The sequence below is a fragment of the Podarcis bocagei genome, assembly GCF_964188305.1.
Source record: "Podarcis bocagei genome assembly, chromosome: 3".
Lineage (NCBI taxonomy): Eukaryota > Metazoa > Chordata > Lepidosauria > Squamata > Lacertidae > Podarcis > Podarcis bocagei.
This window is the reverse complement of record NC_138127.1, coordinates 61444404-61463906: the sequence shown is the minus strand read 5'-3', so window position 1 is coordinate 61463906 and position 19503 is coordinate 61444404. Positions and strand designations below refer to the sequence as shown.

Sequence of the window (19503 nt, the reverse complement as noted above, 5' to 3'; positions counted from 1 at the left end):
GTGACGCCGAAGGAGGAGGAGGGGGGGGGAATCTGAGGATGTGCCGGAAGAAGCAGCACGTGCGCGGAGGGACCGGGAGAGGGGGCGGGGCCAGGGCGAGAGCGTGGTGCTGCGCTTGAGAAGCGTCGCCATCGGCGCGTAAGTCCCGGGCGAGGGGGAGTTTTTCGTCTGCGTGGTGCTTTTCGGCGCAAGATGCGCGTCTGAGCGAACCGGGACGAGAGGGCGCGATCCTCTGCGTGCGTTGTTGCTGTGGCTGTTTAAATAAGCAATTCTCATTGAGTTGAGTTTAGTGAGACACTTTTTTTTGCTGCTACTGCTACTCTTATTTTTAAAAGGAGAAGTTGGGGGCAAGCGAAGAGAAGGAGGTACAGACCAGATCGCAAGTGAAATATCTTTCATATACCGAGCCTGAGACTATACTGAATGGGCTTCACTGTTAAGAAAGCGTGCGACCTTAATAGCACGTGTGGCACTTGGTTGTGAGGGATCTGTGTCAAAGTATTTAGGATGTTATTTTGAACGAGAGGTGCCAAAATTTCAAGTTTCCTTGGAAGTCCTGTCATTGCCTGCTTCTTGATTTTTCATACGGTACGGGCAGGATGTGGTTTCTTGGTGGTGAGGGCTGGACTGCATTGAAGTCCGGATGTTAATGGTGACCCTTTTGTAGTTGCTCCTTGAGAACCATAAGCAACCCATAACCTGTTCGGAGTGTTGCTTCTGTGATCCTGGGGAATGAAAGGCAATCTTGCTAGCAGTTGCTATGTTTGGGGAAGATGTTGCGGTTAGTGACATCTAAGGCTGCAATGTGAAATAGGAACTTCCTGGTTCACAACTCACACTCTTAACCCTAGATTAGCTCACTCTTCATTGATGGCACAAACTAGAATGAATACAGAGAACCCGTGTTAAGGAAGTGCACCTGCATAAAATAATAAATTGTGGACTAGTAGCACAATTAATGCATACTTCAAGTGTTCCTTCTCAAAATCTTTTATTTTATTTTAGATACTGTCTTCATGGCTGCAATTTACTCTGGCATTCACCTGAAGCTAAAAAGTGCAAAGACATCATGGGAGGACAAACTCAAGTTGGCTCAGTTTGCATGGATTTCTCACCAGTGCTTTCTTCCAAACAAAGAACAAGTAATGTGTTTTCATAAATGTACCCCCTCCCACAAAAAATGTTCCAAATTAATTTTGTATATAGAATGCCTTGGTTCAACAGAGATAATGTTATTCAAGCCATTTTTTCATATCTAGCTAATACCCATCTCTAACTGGAAGTGGCAGGGAATACTTTGGTATTTCATTTTGTTCAATTTTTCATAAAAGGCTGTTGTTGTTATTTGTTTATTTATTTATTACCTGCCCTTTACCCTAAGGTTCAGGGTTAAAAACAGTTTAAACAACTTACAATCATACAAATAAGATTTATTACAAGAATGCCATCTTTGGTACATTACTGTAAATATGTGTATTCTCTCAAGGAAATCTGGGTTTCAGTAAATATGTAACACCTAGTTTTTGTAGCAACTGTACTGTCTTGCCTTTCCAAATAATGTTTTTTACACGTCACAATGGGGGTACATTCTACATTTGGATTTCCAGAGTATTAGCACACCTTGATTGCTATTTTATTTCCTAAAAGCCCCAGTCTAGGCATCCTTCTGATCTCAGTGGGAGAGTTAAGCTCGTGCTCAATTCTCTTGCACTGAAACCAGTGGGACTTGAAAAGAACTTTACTGCTCCTGAATAGTGCTTTGAGACATCAAAATCCATGAACCCTCAGAGTTTATGCCATGAGTCATTGCACAAGCAGAAGTTGCTGCTCAGTCATTGCTGACAGGACTTGTTAAGTGAATCCTGCCCATAGTTCTGGAGCATATGCAGAATTCCAGCTGAACTTGAACTTCTTGTTAGCACTCTTGGAAACTTCCATGAAATTCCAGAGTAGCTTACACATGGTTTCTAGGCATTTTCCCCCCATCTGGACAGTGCATTATGTGTCCTCACGCCCCTTCTTTCCTCCCTCCCTCCACCTCCACCCCCTTTATCTTTAAAATATGTAGAATGGCTATTATTAGTGTATAAATATATTTGTGAACACAGGTCTTGCTGGATTGGGTGTGCCATACCCTGGTTTCCTGTTCCAACAAGAAACTTGAATTGCCCAATGATATTGTTGAGAAGCTTTGGACGTACCTGGACAACATCCTTCATAGCAGGAAGCTGCAGAGTCTCTTCAAGGATGGAAAGACAATCACCCTACGTTTTTCAATTGCACAGGTAACTTGATGTGTAGATATGTTCAGGACAGTATGACCCTGTTTATCAGTGGGCAGTGTATAGTCCATGCTGGGCCTTTCTGACTGTCCCACCTCTTCCGTCATAAGTTCCCCTCTAATTTTCTCTGGTAACCTCCACTAACTGTTGGCAGCTGTTGCTCACCCTGACTGCCGTATTCCTCTAATAATGCAAATGTGCCTGTTGCCATATTTATACGTATTGGCTGCAGCTTGTATGTATATATAATCCTCATGTGCGTGTGAGAAACTTGGTGTGGCTTCCAGTGAGGTCACAACTGCTTTGTTCCTCCCTGGTCTTTTTAAATCCTGTTTTGTGACAGGGCCTAGGACTTGCCGATCAGAAGGTCGGCGGTTTGAATCCCCACGACGGGGTGAGCTCCTGTTGCTCAGTCCCTGCTCCTGCCAACCTAGCAGTTCGAAAGCACGTCAAAGTGCAAGTAGATAAATAGGTACCGCTCTGGTGGGAAGGTAAACGGCATTTCCGTGCGCTGCTCTGGTTCGCCAGAAGCGGCTTAGTCATGCTGGCCACATGACACGGAAGCTGTACGCCAGCTCCCTCGGCTAATAAAGCGAGACGAGTGCTGCTACCCCAGAGTCGGTCATGACTGGACCTAATGGTCAGGGGTCCCTTTACCTTTACATTTAAGACAAGGTTTGACCTAGCATGTTGTCTCTCCTTATGAACCACAAGCTGTAGCCCAAGATTCAACCTTACCTTGATGTGTAAACAAGGCCATCTTGTGTATATTTATTCAGAAGCAAATCCCACTGAATACATTGGGATTTAACTCCCAGTACAATAGGGTTTAACTCCCAATAACTGGTTTTATGATTATAACTGTATAACAGATAGTTTTAGGCTGTAGCCCTAACTAATCTTGGGAGTAAGCCCCAGGGAAGTCAATAGGACTTGCTACTGACTAGGTTAGCACTGTGCTGTCAGTCTTTTATTGCCCAATAAATTCTGCAATCATGCAGGAAAATTAGCTCTGTAATTTTTTGAGAACATACTGCTTTGAACAATTCAGAACAAACATATTTAGGACGTTAAAATATAGAATGTTTATAAGAACAAAATCTTTTCTGGTCACTTTTGAAGAACCTAATCTAAAAGGTCCCTGAAACAGGATATGCTGCAGAACATCCTAGATGACGTTTAGAAAAGAGAATTTTTTCATTCTGCAGAAGCACAATGCAGCTTTTAGAGTCAGTGTCACATATGACTTTTAGAAAGACTGCATACCACGGTATCCCCCTCATCCACATGTTAGGGGTCTTTAGTTTGGCTGTCAGCAGGTCTTGGCCCCTCTTTTGTCAGGATCTAAGCTCTAGCCTTACAAGGAGCCTCAGTGGATTATTTGTCTTAGGGACAACAATATTTTTGTTGGAAGGGACAACAATTCTGATGGCAGAGGGGGGGCAAAGAATAATAATAGGTGATTTATTACATGATACATAAGCTGCAGTTAATATCTGTAACTCTAACCAAACATCATGTAAGAAGACACTTGATGGAGAGCTTCTGACCTTCAGCTCCCCTAGCTATTGACCATTAGAGTATCATTTCCATGTAGAAGATTGACCGTGAATTGTCTTTGCTTCTTGTTTACGCTCCAGGTCATGAATGAAAAGCTTTCCACCTCTTATGCCCAAAAAACCTTGAAGGACGTTGGCACTGTGCTAAGTTGCTGTAATGGCATCCTGTCTGTGCCCCCTCTCTCGATAGTTTACACTGCAAAATTTGAGCTCCTGGTGGACCTTCTGAGCAAGTTGTCCTGTCTGGCATGTTGGCAGTTGTCATCGGAAGAGGCTGTGTCACCCCAGTTGCTCGAAGTCCTCCAGCTGACCTTCCAGCAGTACCTCCTGATTCAGAGGCAGCAGGCCAATGCGAACCGCGTATTTGGGCAAGTGACTAAGCAGCTGCTTCAGCCGTGCCTGCTCCTGAGGCATTTGCTCACTAGCGGGGCATGGACACAGGCGGAAGACGGCCATCTGCGGCAGCATCAGAGCAAGGAGATCCGGAACAGCATAGAAGCCCTGCTGGTGGCTGGTATTTTCCGGCCAGAACTCTTGCCATCTTACAGTGAAGAGTTGCTGCAAGAGAAGGAGCCTCACGCTGTAAGAAAAGGGGGTTTGAAACACCTCCTGCTGCCGGCCAGCACAATCCAGGCTAGATTAGAGGATGCTAGCTTTTGTCCTCCAGCTCTTCATGGGAAAGTGGTAGCAAACTCGGTGCCTCTGCTCTTTAAGCTGTTCCTAGAATCCTACAATAAGGCCGAAAACCACCTTGTCTGCTTCCACATGCTCACCAGGCTTTATCGCTGTCTAAGGATTTCCAGCCTGCAAGAGGATCTTTGGAACAGCCAGTTTTCTCCGTCAGAATGGACCTCGGAGCTCCTGGCCATGGAGCAGCTTTTGAACTCGGTGCTGAGCAACGGCATCTATAACGTTGCCGCAGATAGGATTCGGCACAAGGAAGTGCAGTTTCACTTTTACCGCCAGCTGGCACAGATTCTGGTGAGTCATTCCCAGCCTGCCATCCCTGCCTGGTTCAGGTGTCTCAAGGCCTTGATCTCCTTAAATCATTTGATTGTGGAGCCTGATTTGGACGACTTGGTGGCCTCTGCTTGGATTGATGCAGAGGTTTCTGAGCCGCGTACAAAAAAGGCTCAGGAGACACTTGTCGCGACTCTCTTCCACACTTACGCCAAGTTGCGCCAGTTCCAAAAGCTCTTTGAAGAGGTTCTGTCTGTCATCTGCCGTCCTGCTGCAGAGGAGTTGAGGCTCCCGGTTCTTCCTGCAGGCATCCGGGCCAAGCTCTGCGAGTGCCTCCTCGATCTGCCACCCAATCAGATCCTGGACATTGTGGCACTCATACTGGAGAAGTGCCAGACTTTCCTTATACCTGATGTCAGAGGAGACTCCGACGTGGCCTCGAAGCTCCAGTCCATGAGCTCATTGCTGCACTCTGTTCTGTTCCATATGAGGAGCTTAGATGATTCCACCCCGTTGCCTGTTGTGCGTCGGACTCAGAATCTGATGGAGACGATGCAGAGGGAGGTGATCCGAGCTTTGTTTGACCTACTGACAGATTACCAGGCAGAAGAAATGGAGCTGGAGCTTTGGGCTGAGAAAGTTGGTGGCTCTGCTCTCCTCTTTGCTTGCACTTGGGTAGCAGTCAATACTCTTTTCAGTTTAAATTGCCCAAAGTATGCCTCCCCGGTAGGCAAAACAACCTTGGCTCTTACTGATTCCACCGTAAGCAACTGGGACTTTTCGGCTGTCCTCCCTGGTTTGGATCCACAGTGCTGGGAGAAGATCACAAAGCTCTTAAGCTGTTCCTGCTCAGGGAGCAGATACTGTACAGAATGGCTGGTGCTTCAGAAAATGAAGATGATGCTGATGCAATCCAGCTCTCAGACCGAGGCATCCCACCAGGCTTTGCAGTGTGCTGGAGCTTTCATCCTTCAGTCTGGAAGATGTTGCACGAATGGAGACGAGTCAGAGCTCTGGGATGGCAATGCAGGCGCAATAACTAGCCTCACTTACCCTACCGCTCATTGGCACCTCGTGGTCTCCAACCTTCCCATCCTGGGCCCCTATCTATCCATGAGTGATACATGGTACGTTGCAGGTGTGCTCCTGAAAACACTGTTGGCGAACCAGACACAGGCAGCCCCTGATGGTGACAACAGCTCCTTAATCACCGTTGGAAAGGTGTCTACAGATTTGCTGCATAGTCCTCTTCTTCCAGAACTGCGGGCGCTACATTCCTCTTTCCTAAGCCACATAGTCCAGCACTGTGTGAGCATCGTTGCCAACCAGCCTCTACAACAGCTGTCTGCAGAAGATGTGCCATGGTGTGAGTTTGACCCTTCTGGTCGCGGTGCCAGCACAGGGCCTAGCAGTGAACCTTCCATGTGCTGGACAGCAATGGAGAAAGCTGCTCAGATTATACTATCATCAGCAAAGGGGAGGGATTATGTGACCTTGGAAGAAGAGCACCTCAATAGGCTTTTGGGTTTGCTGGATATAATTTCAGCGTTGAATCTGGACAGCCTCTTTCCTCTGGGCCACACGCGGTGCTTCCTTTTGCTGTTATCTTTGGCTGCCAACACCAAGGCAAGCGTTGCTTGCTGCGAGGCCTTGTCTCTGAAGTTCAGGACAACCTGCTACCGTCTCCTGGCCTGCCTGCAGACAGGCAGGAACGCAAATTCGTCCTTCAAGGTCCTGCATGCCAGCGATGTTCTCGAAGCCGCCCTCTCCTCTGCATTTGCAGCGTGCAAGACTTCGGCCAGCGTTTCAGCAGCTGCTCCGTGGGATGAATTTCTATGCGGGGTCCAGGCCTTTTTGGAGCACTACCTTCAGTTCACTCTCGAGAGGCGGCAAAGTGTGAAGCTGAACCTGGAAAAGTTCATGTCGTTCCTAGCCACTTGCAAGCCGTGTGCAGCCAGCAGCGAACGTGCTGAGAGTTGGAGCCCTGCTGCTGACCAGCTCCTCTTGGTGGCAGTAACAGCACAGTGTCAAGTTCTGACTTTGCACCTCCAGCACCTCCAGCAGCAGGGGAGCCACCAGGCTTCAGGAACGCTGCCTGTTTTGCTGGAACAGGCAGTGCTGCAGACGGGAGCAACCATCCAGCTCTGCCTTAGAAATCACACCAAAGGCCAGGCGTTGCCTTTGGTGTTCCTGCCATGCATTACTACCCTTCTGAAAGCAGATTCCTTTCTTGCGCAGTCGGTGACGGGGGAGAACGCGCAAAAAAGCCCCGCACAGTCGAGCAAATGCCAGCAGCTGTCTCACCGCGAATTGTACCAACGTTTCTACATTCAGCTCTTGAGAGAACTTGACTTGGCTGGCAGCAACGTCCAGTTCCTTCGCTCCGCGCTGCAGTTCCTAACTGCCTTCTGTTCCATGCCGGAACTGTATCCTGCACAAGCAACTTCCATTGCTGCATTTCACTCCATCGGAAAACTACTTGCAGGTAACAACTGGTTATCCCTCCTACTCTCTCAACCTTTTGTTACACATGGAAGCCTTAAGGGAGTCTGTGACTTACAATGTTAGTACAGACTTCCAGCTCGGGGATGGGGAACCTTGGGCCTTCCAAAAGTAGATGGACTACAACTCCCCTCAGTTCCAGCCACTGTGGCCTAAAGTCAGTAATGATGGGAGTTGTAGTCCAGCAGCATTGAAGAACCACAGGCTCCCTACCTGGCTGATAGCTGCTGCTTAATAGCACAGCCTTACTTGCTGTCGTGCATTGTACCACCCACCCTGTCCTACAGCCACTTCACCCTGCAAGATCCCATCCCGTGTGGTGTAGTGGTTAAGAGCAGTAGTCTCGTAATCTGGGGAACCGGGTTTGAGTCTCCGCTCCTCCACACGCAGCTGCTGGGTGACCTTGGGCCAGTCATACTTCTTTGAAGTCTCTCAGCCCCACTCACCTCACAGAGTGTTTGTTGTGGGGGAGGAAGGGAAAGGAGAATGTTAGCCGCTTTGAGACTCCTTAAAGGGAGTGAAAGGCGGGATATCAAATCCAATCCAAACTCCTTAGAGAGTTCAGAATCAAGGTCATGTGTCAGGAGAAGGCCGGGCCACCCGTTCTTCTCCTTAGCCTCAGGCTTTTGAAAGGAATAGGGATCCTACCCACCTAAGAAGCACTTATTCTCTTTGATGGAAGCTTGTGTGTGATGAATGATACAAAGAAAAGGCTAAGGAGTAAACCCTACACAAATAAAGAGTGGAGTCCCTTAGACGGTTGGATGGCACCTTGTACTCCTCCTTCCAGCAGCTCCTGCAACCAAGCTGGTGCCAAATGTATTGTTCTGCTTTCCTTTGGACCATATCAGTGAGGCTGAGGGGAGTCTTGCCATCTGAGCAGCCCAGGACCTCCATATACACTGCCCAGGCTTGCGTCCCAGAGAGATCATTTTGGTGCTGCTAATGCAGCAAGAACAATGCAGGAGGCAGCAGTTATGGGTCTCTGCAGCCACAGCAGGCACAGTGATTCTCCAGCAGTTTCATTTCCCCCTCAGAGAGGCACTCCATTGCCTCTCGAGACAGATGGATGCCAAGATCTTCAGCAGAAGTTCAGAAAAGCCTTACAATTCATGCAAACCCATTTTGTGAATTGTTCTTAAAATGATTCAGACCCCAGCAGCCTCCAGCGGGCCTGGAGTTTGGATGATAGTGTTGTCTTTCATTATTGCAGGTCCCGGAGTCACCGTCCAAGTGATTCGAGATCTGGAAGTGCAGCTGACAGAACTGATGGCCCAGCTGGTGGAGAATTGTACCCCTGACGACTTTGGTGCCATGTTGAGGGTGGTGCTTGAGGGATTAGATGTTCGCAATATTTGGAAACAAAATCATGAAGTAGGGGGAAATTATTTACTTATCTTTTAAACTTCTCATATGCATCATAACTGTTCGTTGCCCATCCGACTCCTTGTTATGACATTACATAGCAACCATATGACAGCATGGACTTTTTTTACTACTCTTATGTGGAAAGGAGGTATCAGAATGTGTAGCATTGAAACTGACATGTTTGGGCATCTTAGGCTGGCTTCTACAGAATCAAACTATTTAATCTCAGGATGAGGAACAAGCTCTGGTCTTACAGATATTGTTGCTCTCCTCTAACTTCCCTTGGTATTGGAGATGATAGGAGTTGCAGTTCACAGACATCTGGCAGGCCAATTCCTGATTTAACCGATGTTGCCTATTCTGTGTGGTGCTGGCTCTCCCAAGATCTCAGGTTGAGATCTTTTCTCAGATTTACTCCCTGATGTTTGCTTTCTTTGGAGATGCTGGAAAATGAACCTGGGATCTGCTCAGGACCACACGTATGTTCTGCCCATTGAGTTATGGCCCTTTCCCAAAAGCGCTTTAACCTTTCATTTGTAAATACTGTAAATGGGGAATTGGACCTCTAGTACAGATCCTACTCTGTTTACGTGCTAATATCTCAAGTCTTGAAATGCTTGTCCTTGCATTACTAAAACCACATGCACAAGAAAAGTATTGGCAGAATAACCTGTGGGGGTTGCAGAAATAAACATATATTTAGGGGAAGGAATAATGCCCTAAAAGAACCCAGTAAGGACAGTGTTCAGTGGCCACAGAAGGAAAAGCCTGAAAACCAGTGTGTCTGTGTGGAAAAAGATAGGGGGAAATGGAAAAAGGAGGTCTGAGGAAGAGACATATTAAAAAATATTTTACATGTCTAGAAAAAAATGTATAACGCAGACTCTGAACTCCTATTTTGATGGACTTAAATTTTATTCATTTCCATGGAACTGTGATTGTACCTAACTTTCCTGGGGCTGCACCCTTCCACCTTCACGTCTCCTGTTTGAAATGCAATGTTTGTTTTTCTTTTGTGCAGGAAGCATTGTCGGCTGTTACTCTAGTCAAAGTGCTGCTTGGCTGCCCTTTAAGCAGAGAGAAAGAGAAAGCGTTCTGGTTTTCCAGTCCCCGGATAATCACTGCTTTAGTTGTGAGTATCTCTGCAGCCAGAACTGTGGTGCTTCAGAGCCTATCGCTGCTGCTGACACTAATGCACTCCCCACATGTCTTTTATTTCAAAGGAGTGTGTGGTGGGGAGCTGGTGTTGTTGATCGGACTCCAACTCCCATCAATGGCCAAGCTGGCTGGGGCTGATGGGAGCCGGAGTTCGGCAGTGTCTGGAGCGCAACAGGTTCCCCACCCCGATGTGTACAGGAGTAGATGGAAAGTGAGGAGCTACACTTGTTGGGGCCATGCCCTTTCCACGCTTTAGTTTTCCAACATGGCTGGATTTGTGCTCTTCTGTATGGGAGTGATAGCACTCCACCTCCAAAGAATCATAAAGGGAGGGAGGAATTGTTTCTCCAAATGGGGACTGGATGAGTGTTCCAGACCTAGGGTTACACAGTAGGAGAATATGAAGCCACTCTGGACATTGGAGTGCTTTAAAGTAGCACTAAGGGGACATTCTCTCAGCTCAATGATTTCTCCTTGTGCAAAGGAATCTTCACCCCCTCTCCCTGCACAACTTTGTTCTGTGTGTCTCCGACTCAACCCTCAGGAGCAGAGCAGATTTGGGCACAGGGCAGGATACGTGTCAAGGGAGGAGAGGGGGGAAATTATATTGTGTATGCAATGAATGTATATACGAATTGATGAAGCAGTTGCAATTCCAGCAGAAAATAGTCACCCTCCTCCTTTTCACTTAAAAAAAATAAAAATAAGATTGTTCAAGTGCCCCAGAACTAAGATACCATAACAGGGGAGTGCATAGCCATCAGTAACATAAATCAAAAATGGAAAAAGTTAAGTATTTACAAAGTGGTGCAGAGGGGAGGGGAATTGCTGGCCGCATCAGAGACGTTCAATAGGTTCCTGTGATGCAGGTACAAATAGAAGTTGCAGGAGCAATGAAATGTCCCTTCTGGGGAAACATCATCTTTCTGAATTTCAGAACATCACTCATCCAGCGCTAGGGAGATGTAGTATCCCAGCAGGTGATGTGCAGCCTTGAGACACTTGGTGTGTGTGTGTGCAGAAAACAGAGTTACAGTGGTATCTCAGGTTATATACGCTTCAGGTTACATATGCTTCAGGTTACAGACTCCGCTAACCCAGAAATAGTACTTCGGGTTAAGAACTTTGCTTCAGGATGAGAACAGAAATCGTGCAGCGGTGGTGCAGCGGCAGCAGGAGGCCCCATTAGCTAAAGTGGTGCTTCAGGTTAAGAACAGTTTCAGGTTAAGTACGGACCTCCGGAATGAATTAAGTACTTAACCCGAGGTACCACTGTACCTCTGTTGAGCTAGAAAGAAATAGTAGCACAGAAGGGCCATCGATTTCTGCCTATATTGCTTGGTACGTCCTTCTGCCGTAAACGTACATAAACTTTAACAAAGTCAGATTTCGGGTGTCTTGGATACAGAACTATGGATCTGCATTCACTTACCAGTATTCCTCCTGTTGGAGAAAACCACGTGTGCCTCCGAAAGCTCTGCTTCATTGTTTGATGGCAGCAGAAGCTTGCCAGGAAAGGACATGGTAGAGAAACAGGGGTGCACATCCTTTCTTACAGCTGCTTCTTTCCTTCCTTTTTGACTCAGATGCAAATGAAAGAGGCACCTCAAGATCCAAAGCACATACCCATCCTCGTAGTACCTATACTGGAGACAGTGGCAGCCCTCCTAAGGCAAGGAGAAGGCGTTCTCTCCAACCCGCATCATGTCACCCTGGTGTTCAATATTCTTCTGACTGTGCCTCTCGACCAAAGGGAGTATGGGAACATCTTCCTGGGAATTCACGAGGTTCTCTTTTCCATCCTGCAGTGTCATCCTAAGGTAACGAAGGGGGCAGAGTTTGTATGTTGATTTTGATGTTATTTATCCTTTTTCCTAAGGTCTAGAAGTTGCCGGTCAACAACTCCCATCATTATGATTTTATTTATTAATTACATTTCTAGCCCACCTTTTCCCATAAGGAGCTCAAAGTGGCATGCATAGCATTCCTCCCCATTTTATCCTCGCAACCACCTACGAGGTAGCTTAGCCTTAGAGAGTGTGATTAGTCCCAGGTCACCCCTTGAGCTTTGTGACCGGCTTGTGTATTGAGAAGGACAGATGAAGGGATGTTGCATCCAAAACTGGATTGTGAGTTTTAGGCCCTGTTAAATATTTTTACGGTTGATTTTCTAGTAGCTTGTCACCTGCCCTGTGATCATATTGCGATGGAAGGGTGGGAGATAAATTTAGCAAACAAATCTGTTTTGAAGTTAAAACACAGATTGCCTTTTGTTCCAGTGCTTCAGTGTTGTATTTAATTGGTTTGCAGGTGATGCTCAAAGCAGCTCCATCTTTCTTGAACAGTTTCCATAGACTGGTTATTTCAGTTATGCACGAGGGGAAACAGAAAGGAGACAGAGGTCTGGTATTTTATTTGTATCCTATTCTATTCCTACCCTGTGGTTGTGTCCTATGCATAAAACGCTTTTGCATAGCGGAGCCAGCTACATCTTGCAAGATTCAAAGTTTAGCAGCACAAACTGGAAACTGTTTATTCCAAAATATGTCTCATTTTTGCTCAGTAGGGCTTACATCCTAAATTAAAGTGTGCATCCTAAATTAACTAGTGCCATGCAGTGGCTTTGTGTGATAGTGCTACTCAGTAGTGGGTAGAGTCAATGATCACACCAAGAACCAGTAAGACCTCACTCCTTGGGGTAGAAGCCTATCCCAACGACCACAACATAGAGAGAAGGGATGGTACGTCAACCTTTGTCTCTGGTCTCTCAATGGCTTTTTCTGATTGGTCAATCACCTTCCATTGGAAGAAAGCTTGCCTGCCCCTGGTGTATGGGACTGTAGCCGAAGTCCTTCCGTGAACATGCAAGGTCATGTTTCTTTCTATTCTCCTTCACAGCAATAAAATTTGCCCTGCACAGGTCAGGAGGGAGTTCCTGTTACACAGTCTCATTGTTTTCATATGCATACTTTCTATTCAGCCCCTTATTTCCCTCATTTTGTTAACATTTCACAACAGGCTGCAGAAACAGTTGTGTTTTGTTAATTTTTGGTTTGTTCCCGTATTTTACAGGGGGGTGGGTGGAAGAATCACGAAAGGATTAAAAAAAAAACCTCTGACTTTAAACTTTGTTTTCCAAGGGATCACAGATGAATTTGAAGTAATACTGAAATGTGCCCACTTGGTGGAGCGGATGTATACTTACATTGCTGCAAAAACAGAAGAATTCACTGTGTTATCTTCCTTCATTGTGGCCCAGTATGTAATTGAACTGCAGAAGGTAATAATCAGCTATTTACTGTTTATTTGTAAGAATGGAAAAGAGGAGAGTATAATGATTATATGTTTCTTGTGCATCAAACGCCATAAATAGATTGCAAAAAGATTCTGGAGCTTTAAGAGATGCTTGCAGTCAAGGTAGGTTTTTATTAGAATATGGAAACTAGCCACCAGCCACGACGGCTGCCTAGTACCACTGCTAATGGAGGTGGCCTATGCTCAGGGCTTGCCACCATGAGAAGAGGATGATAGGATAGATGGGCCTTTGGCCTGATCCATCAGGACCTTTTCTTACGTTCTTAAACCTCAGTTTAAAGTAGGGTTTCTGATTCTGGTTTGGAGGTGAACTATGGTGTGCAGTTACCATGGTTTGACTGGATCAGGAGCCTTGGCAAAGTGTGGTTACAGCAAACCCAGACAGTGCAGGGAAGGGAAGCAGGACCCTGCAAGGCTGAAGCCTGTTCCTGACATCGGAACCTGTGTCTTCGTTGCTGATATACTAGCTGTTTTTTGGGTCTGCTTCTTGGCAGGTGCTCTGTTGTCTTTCTTTCTCTGCCTTCACCCCCTCTCACTAACTAACCAACTAACTACCGTATTTTTCGCTCTATAAGACACACCAGACCACAAGACGCACCTAGTTTTTGGAGGAGGAAAACAAGAAAAAAAATATTCTGAATCTCAGAAGCCAGAAGAGCAAGAGGGATCGCTGTGCAGTGAAAGCAGCAATCCCTCTTGCTGTTCTGGCTTCTGGGATAGCTGCACAGCCTGCATTCGCTCCATAAGATGCACACACATTTCCCCTTACTTTTTAGGAGGGAAAAAGTGAGTCTTATAGAGCAAAAAATACGGTAACTAACTAAATTTATTTATTTATTTATACATACATACATACCTACATTTATTATGTATACATTTATACGTACATACCGCCTATCTAGCTGCTTTTCCCCAGCCACTCTGAGCAACTCCCAGCAGAATATTAAAAACATGATAAAACATCAAACATTTTAAAACTTCCCTATACAGGGCTGCCTTCAGATGTCTTCTAAAAGTCGGATAGTTGTTTATTTCCTTGACATCTGATGGGAAGGTGTTCCACAGGGTGGGTGCCACTACCGAGAAGGCCCTCTGCCAGTTCCCTGTAACTTTGCTTCTCGCAATGAGGGAACCGCCAGAAGGCCCTCGGTGCTGGATCTCAGTGTCCGGGCTGAACGATGGGGGTGGAGACGCTCCTTCAGGTATACTGGGCCGAGGCCGTTTAGAGCTTTAAAGGTCAGCACCAACACTTTGAATTGTGCTTGGAAACGTACCAGGGGCCAATGCAGGTCTTTCAGGACCGGTTTTATATGGTCTCGGCAGCCACTCCCAGTCACCAGTCTAGCTGCTGCATTCTGGATTAGTTGTAGTTTCCGGGTCACCTTCAAAGGTAGAGCACATTGCAGTAGTCCAAGCTACTACAAAAAAACCCCATCCCTTTTAACATACAGTTCATTAACCAGGTATTTCATCCCTAGTTTACATACTAATTTGAGCACCCATTTTTCCAGTTCAGGGAGTAATAAGTGCAGGAGGATTCTGAATTTTGTGTGGAAGCAAGCTCTTCCCCCCAGTTCCCCCTCCCCCATTTATTTTTATTTAAAATATTTCTATACTGCTCTTATTAAATGTTGCCAGGATGGTCCACAGCAATGCAACAAAATTCTATTGAAAATATTATAATATACATCACAATCCATGGAGCACAAGCTGAATAGCACTCAGGCTTAGCATTCATAACCTGCTAGCACCTGGGTGAACTGAAATGCCTTTAGCAACCATCGGAAGAAGATGGCACTTGCTTTATTCCAGACAGGAGTCAGTTCCTCAATTTGGGTGCCATAGTGGAAAAGGCCGTCCCTCTGGGTTGTGTTGGGATAGACCTCAGCAAGTCGTGGTGCAACAAGGTGAGCGTAACTGAAAGTTCTTGGCATAAGGGCAGGTCTCTGTTGGAAAAGGAGTTCCTTCAGATATCAAAGTCCCAAGTTGTTTAGGGCTCCATGCACCAACACAAGAACCTTAGATCTGCCTCAGCAGCAAATTGGCAGCCCGTGCAGGTTTTGTTTCCCTCCCAAAAAAGCACGTCACATGCTCATCTTAGGTCGCCCTTCTCAGCAACCTCACCACTAGCTGCAGCTCCTGAAACAGTTTTAAGGGCAGCCCCCCCCCCCCATGGAGCACATTGTAATCATTTATTCGATTTCTTTCTTGCCTTTCACCATAAAGTCCAAGGGCGGTGACAGCAATTTAAAATACAGTCTGCTCTGTGAACGTTTCTGCAGTTTTTCCATCTTTAGGGGGAGCTTTTTCAAGAGGGTGTCGTACTTCAGGTACAAAATAAAGGCCAGTTGTTGGCTGCTGGAACCCTATTAAACAGGTACATATAAAGATGAGCGGTTTTTCTTGGTAATAATGATTCCCCGGGCATCTCGGATGATGCGCGTTGGTCGTTTTGTTCTTCGAAGGCAGCTTCCACTTCTCCAGCAGCGCTGAAGCTGCATGAACTGTCACAGCGATTAGAAGTTCACTTCATTAGGAAAGAGTTTATTACTTGCCTGGGGAAGAGGAGGGAAGCCTGGATTTTAATGACAGCCTCTAGTTTAATTTCCATTATTCTAGGATCTTAGTGCGACAGGTCTGGAAGCATGAAGCTAATTTGGGCTTTTGGCGCATGGAGGGAGGAAAGGAGAGGATCTCTCTGTGGCAGAAAATAGCACAATCTCCCCTTGGGGCTAGAAATCTTGGCAGCAAGATGCTTCCAGGGTGACATTTGAGTGCAGAGATTGTGCCAGTTTTGGGGAAGGCTGGAAGGGAACAGCCAGCGCTCAGGTGTGGAAGATTTTTATAGCCAGTTCTGATGATTGACAGGCTTAGAAGTGCTTAAGAGGATAATAGATAATGAGTGCATATCCTGCCTGAGGAGGTGACAGTGGAAGAAGAGTGTGTTCGTGTGTGTTTATGTGCATCATCACTTTCAGGGCTAGAAACGTCGTAAAGCAAAGCTGGTTTAATGAAGTGAATGGTCTCTTCTTCATCTACTGTCTTCTCTATAAAGGACAGCCGTGTTCTCAATTTTTGTTCTATTATTCGTTACATACTGATGAACTTCATGTTTTGGATATATTGTCTTGAATTTGAAGGATGATTTCAAAAACAATATACCACTGAGGGAAACCAACATCACGGCCTGCTCCTCATGCCAGTCCTGGGCGATATATCGATATATGGCCCAGGCCTGTTGCTTAGGAGCTGCCCCAACTGGCTGTGACTTCGCGACTCACCTGGCCTACCACTGTAGTTCACTGCGCCACCTGTTGTCAGCCAAGCAAACTGCTACATGACAGCGGCCTTAGGGAAGTACCGTAATTTTCGCTCCATAACACGCACTTTTTTGCTCCTAGAAAGTAAGGGAAAATGCCTGTGCGTGTTATGGAGCGAATGCACTCGACCGGAGCCATGGCTGCCGTCAATCAAGCAAAGCAGGAGCCGCTTGCAGGGCTTTGCACGGCTCTAGCTTTGCTTGCTTTACAGCCAGGAGGAGGGGGAGGAGCTGAGGAGGAGGGAGGGAAGGAGAGCCATGCCAGCAAAGCGGGCAGCAGCCGCTTACACACGAGGAGGGACAGACGGGAGCCATAGCGAGCCGGAAAAAGCGCCGCGTAGCCAGCAACAGCTGCTGCAGCCTCAGCTAGCAAAGGTCCGTGCGCTCTCTAAACGGAGCAATGAGGCTGCAGAGGGACGGCAGGCACAGGAGGGCTCTGAGCCACGAGCGCAGTGAAAATCAGTAAAAAAGTTTTTTAAAAGGCTGCTGGGGACAGGAGGGCACGGGATGAGGGAGAGGAGGAAATTACAATTCTCCCAGCGTCTCAGCTGATCCGCTGAGCAGGACTTGGGTTGCAGGGGATTTGCCATTAGCTGCGTAAAGCAGCAAAGAGGGAGAGAAGGAGGAAAGCGGGAGAGGAAAGGAGCTGCTTACACTGCTGTAAGTGGCTGCTGTCCGGTTGGCTCCTTTAAAGCAACAGTGCTCTTTCCCTCCCCCCTCCCCGCTCAGCTCTCCGAAAAGCTCCTTCTCCACCCACCCCACTTGAGCTCCTTTTCCCCTTAGACCCCTCTCCTTCATCATTAGCCGCATCCTTCTCCACCCACCCCACGCGTGTTCCTTGTCCCCTTAGACCCCTCTCCTGCATTATTAGCCACATCCTTCTCCACCCACCCCACGTGTGTTCCTTGTCCCCTTAGACCCCTCTCCTGCATCATTAGCCACATCCTTCTCCACCCACCCCACGTGTGTTCCTTGTCCCCTTAGACCCCTCTCCTGCATTATTAGCCACATCCTTCTCCACCCACCCCACGCGTGTTCCTTGTCCCCTTAGACCCCTCTCCTGCATCATTAGCCACATCCTTCTCCACCCACCCCACGCGTGTTCCTTGTCCCCTTAGACCCCTCTCCTGCATCATTAGCCACATCCTTCTCCACCCACCCCATGCGTGTTCCTTGTCTCCTTAGACCCCTCTCCTGCATTATTAGCCACATCCTTCTGAACACACCCCACACGTGTTCCTTGTCCCCTTAAACCCCTCTCCTGCATTATTAGCCACATCCTTCTCCACCTACCCCACGCGTGTTCCTTCTCCCTTTAATACTTTTCCTTCCCTCCCCACTTAAAATGTGGTTACAAAGCACGGATCCACATGGATCCTCAGGATTTTTGCACTGGGTCACCCCAAGTTCACCATCAGATCATATAGCATATGCATGGCTACAGCCTGCACCAAAACACACACACACACACACACACACACACACACACACACACTGTTTCATGGGGCTGCAATGGCGCAAAAACATGGTTACAAAGCATGGATCCACATGGATCCTCAGGATTTTTGCATTGGGCTACCCCAAACTCACCGTCAGATCACGTCTGTGGCCACAGCATGAACCACAAAAATCATACATCCACTGTTTCGTTTAGAATATTTTTTTCTTGTTTTCCTCCTCTAAAAACTACGTGCGTGTTATGGTCAGGTGCGTGTTATAGAGCGAAAAATACGGTATATCATAGGAGAGGTACGTGCTAGGTTGCCCTGTAACAAAGTTGTCAGGGTGGCTTACAATAAGGAATAAAAGCAAATTTAAATTCAATGGCAAGAACACATGCAACAATAAAAGTGTACTACATTTTAGTGTTGAGATTTTTCAGTTTTTCAGCAGGTCTTACAAAATTTCAGGTTGTGTTTTTGTACATCAGGTAACCGGCTGGACAGATAATAAGCTACTGTATTGCCTCAGAGCTTTTACTTATGAGTGTTGTGTGTGTTTAATAACACGTTTTAATGAGTCATTGTGTTCCCTCTAGGTGACTTTGCACCCAGCTGTAAAGAAACATCTAACTGAGGGGATTTATCACATCCTAGATCTTTGTGTGGAGCGTGATATCAAGTTCTTAAATGCGTCCTTACCAGTGGGAGTGAGAGAAGTTTTCAAGGAACTGTATCACGATTATTCTCACTACCACAAAGCTCTAAAGCAAGGGGATGAAAAGTACACAGCGTGAGCTACCTATTGTCTACCTGCTGCTTTGAAATCTCACAGAGGACTGTCTTTCAAGGTGATGAGCACTTGCTGTTCTTAAGGTTTGTGTACTTAGTATCTGAAATCTAGAGGCTGTGTTCATCTGGACAGGTGCCCATAGCAACTTCTGTGTAGGTGACTGACAGATGTATGCTTTCCTTATGATGGCAAGCATGTTTTGAAGAAGAATTACTGGTAGGAACTAGGTAGATTTTACTACCTAGTTCCTACCAGTGGAGTCTGAAGTCCTGGCGATCTTTACACAGTAAAGAGATGCTGGAGACAGAACCTTCAAGAGACAATGCAGTCTTCTTTTGTTGTAGGCAATGGGTATTCATGTAGAACCAACATGTGGAAATAAATCATGTTTTTTGTTTATATGTTTTTTATATTGAGACCAAGAAAACCACTCCCCGCATTGTGCTGTAATTGTGAGAGCTTGTTAATTAATTTAATTAATTAATAAACCTAATAATTCTTTCTTTTTTAAAACATTAAGAGTTGTGGCTCTTCAATACACTTGACACTGGTCTTAATATTTCTGATGTTATATGCTGTCTACATGCCATTTTGCCACTGGCCTGTAGTGAGCAGCAGTTGTTCTCTGATAAACAGGACTCTCAGACTGGTGTGCTACCCAGGGAGCATAGCTCTGTGGTGGCTGCACCTTCAGAAACTCCCAGGTAGGAAAGTCACCTTTCTTAGCCTTTCTGCATATCCCTCAGCATTCTTGGTTCATGATGTTTCTACACAGCTCCACAGTCTAACCGTCTGTGCATACCAGAGA

The 19503-nt window shown here is 46.4% G+C and overlaps 1 protein-coding gene across 1 annotated transcript; it reads left to right on the top strand.

The window, feature by feature from the left end:
* The first annotated feature begins 7 nt into the window (after positions 1–7).
* On the top strand, positions 8–19208 carry URB2 (URB2 ribosome biogenesis homolog). The gene is made up of 10 exons (XM_081188183.1): positions 8–138; positions 1006–1142; positions 2109–2285; positions 3923–7286; positions 8517–8677; positions 9693–9803; positions 11416–11649; positions 12140–12230; positions 12970–13109; positions 18502–19208. The coding sequence occupies exons 2-10, from the start codon at positions 1017–1019 to the stop codon at positions 18697–18699; spliced, it is 4602 nt and encodes a 1533-aa protein (XP_081044309.1). The 5' UTR covers positions 8–138; positions 1006–1016; the 3' UTR covers positions 18700–19208.
* The last annotated feature ends 295 nt before the right edge of the window (positions 19209–19503 follow it).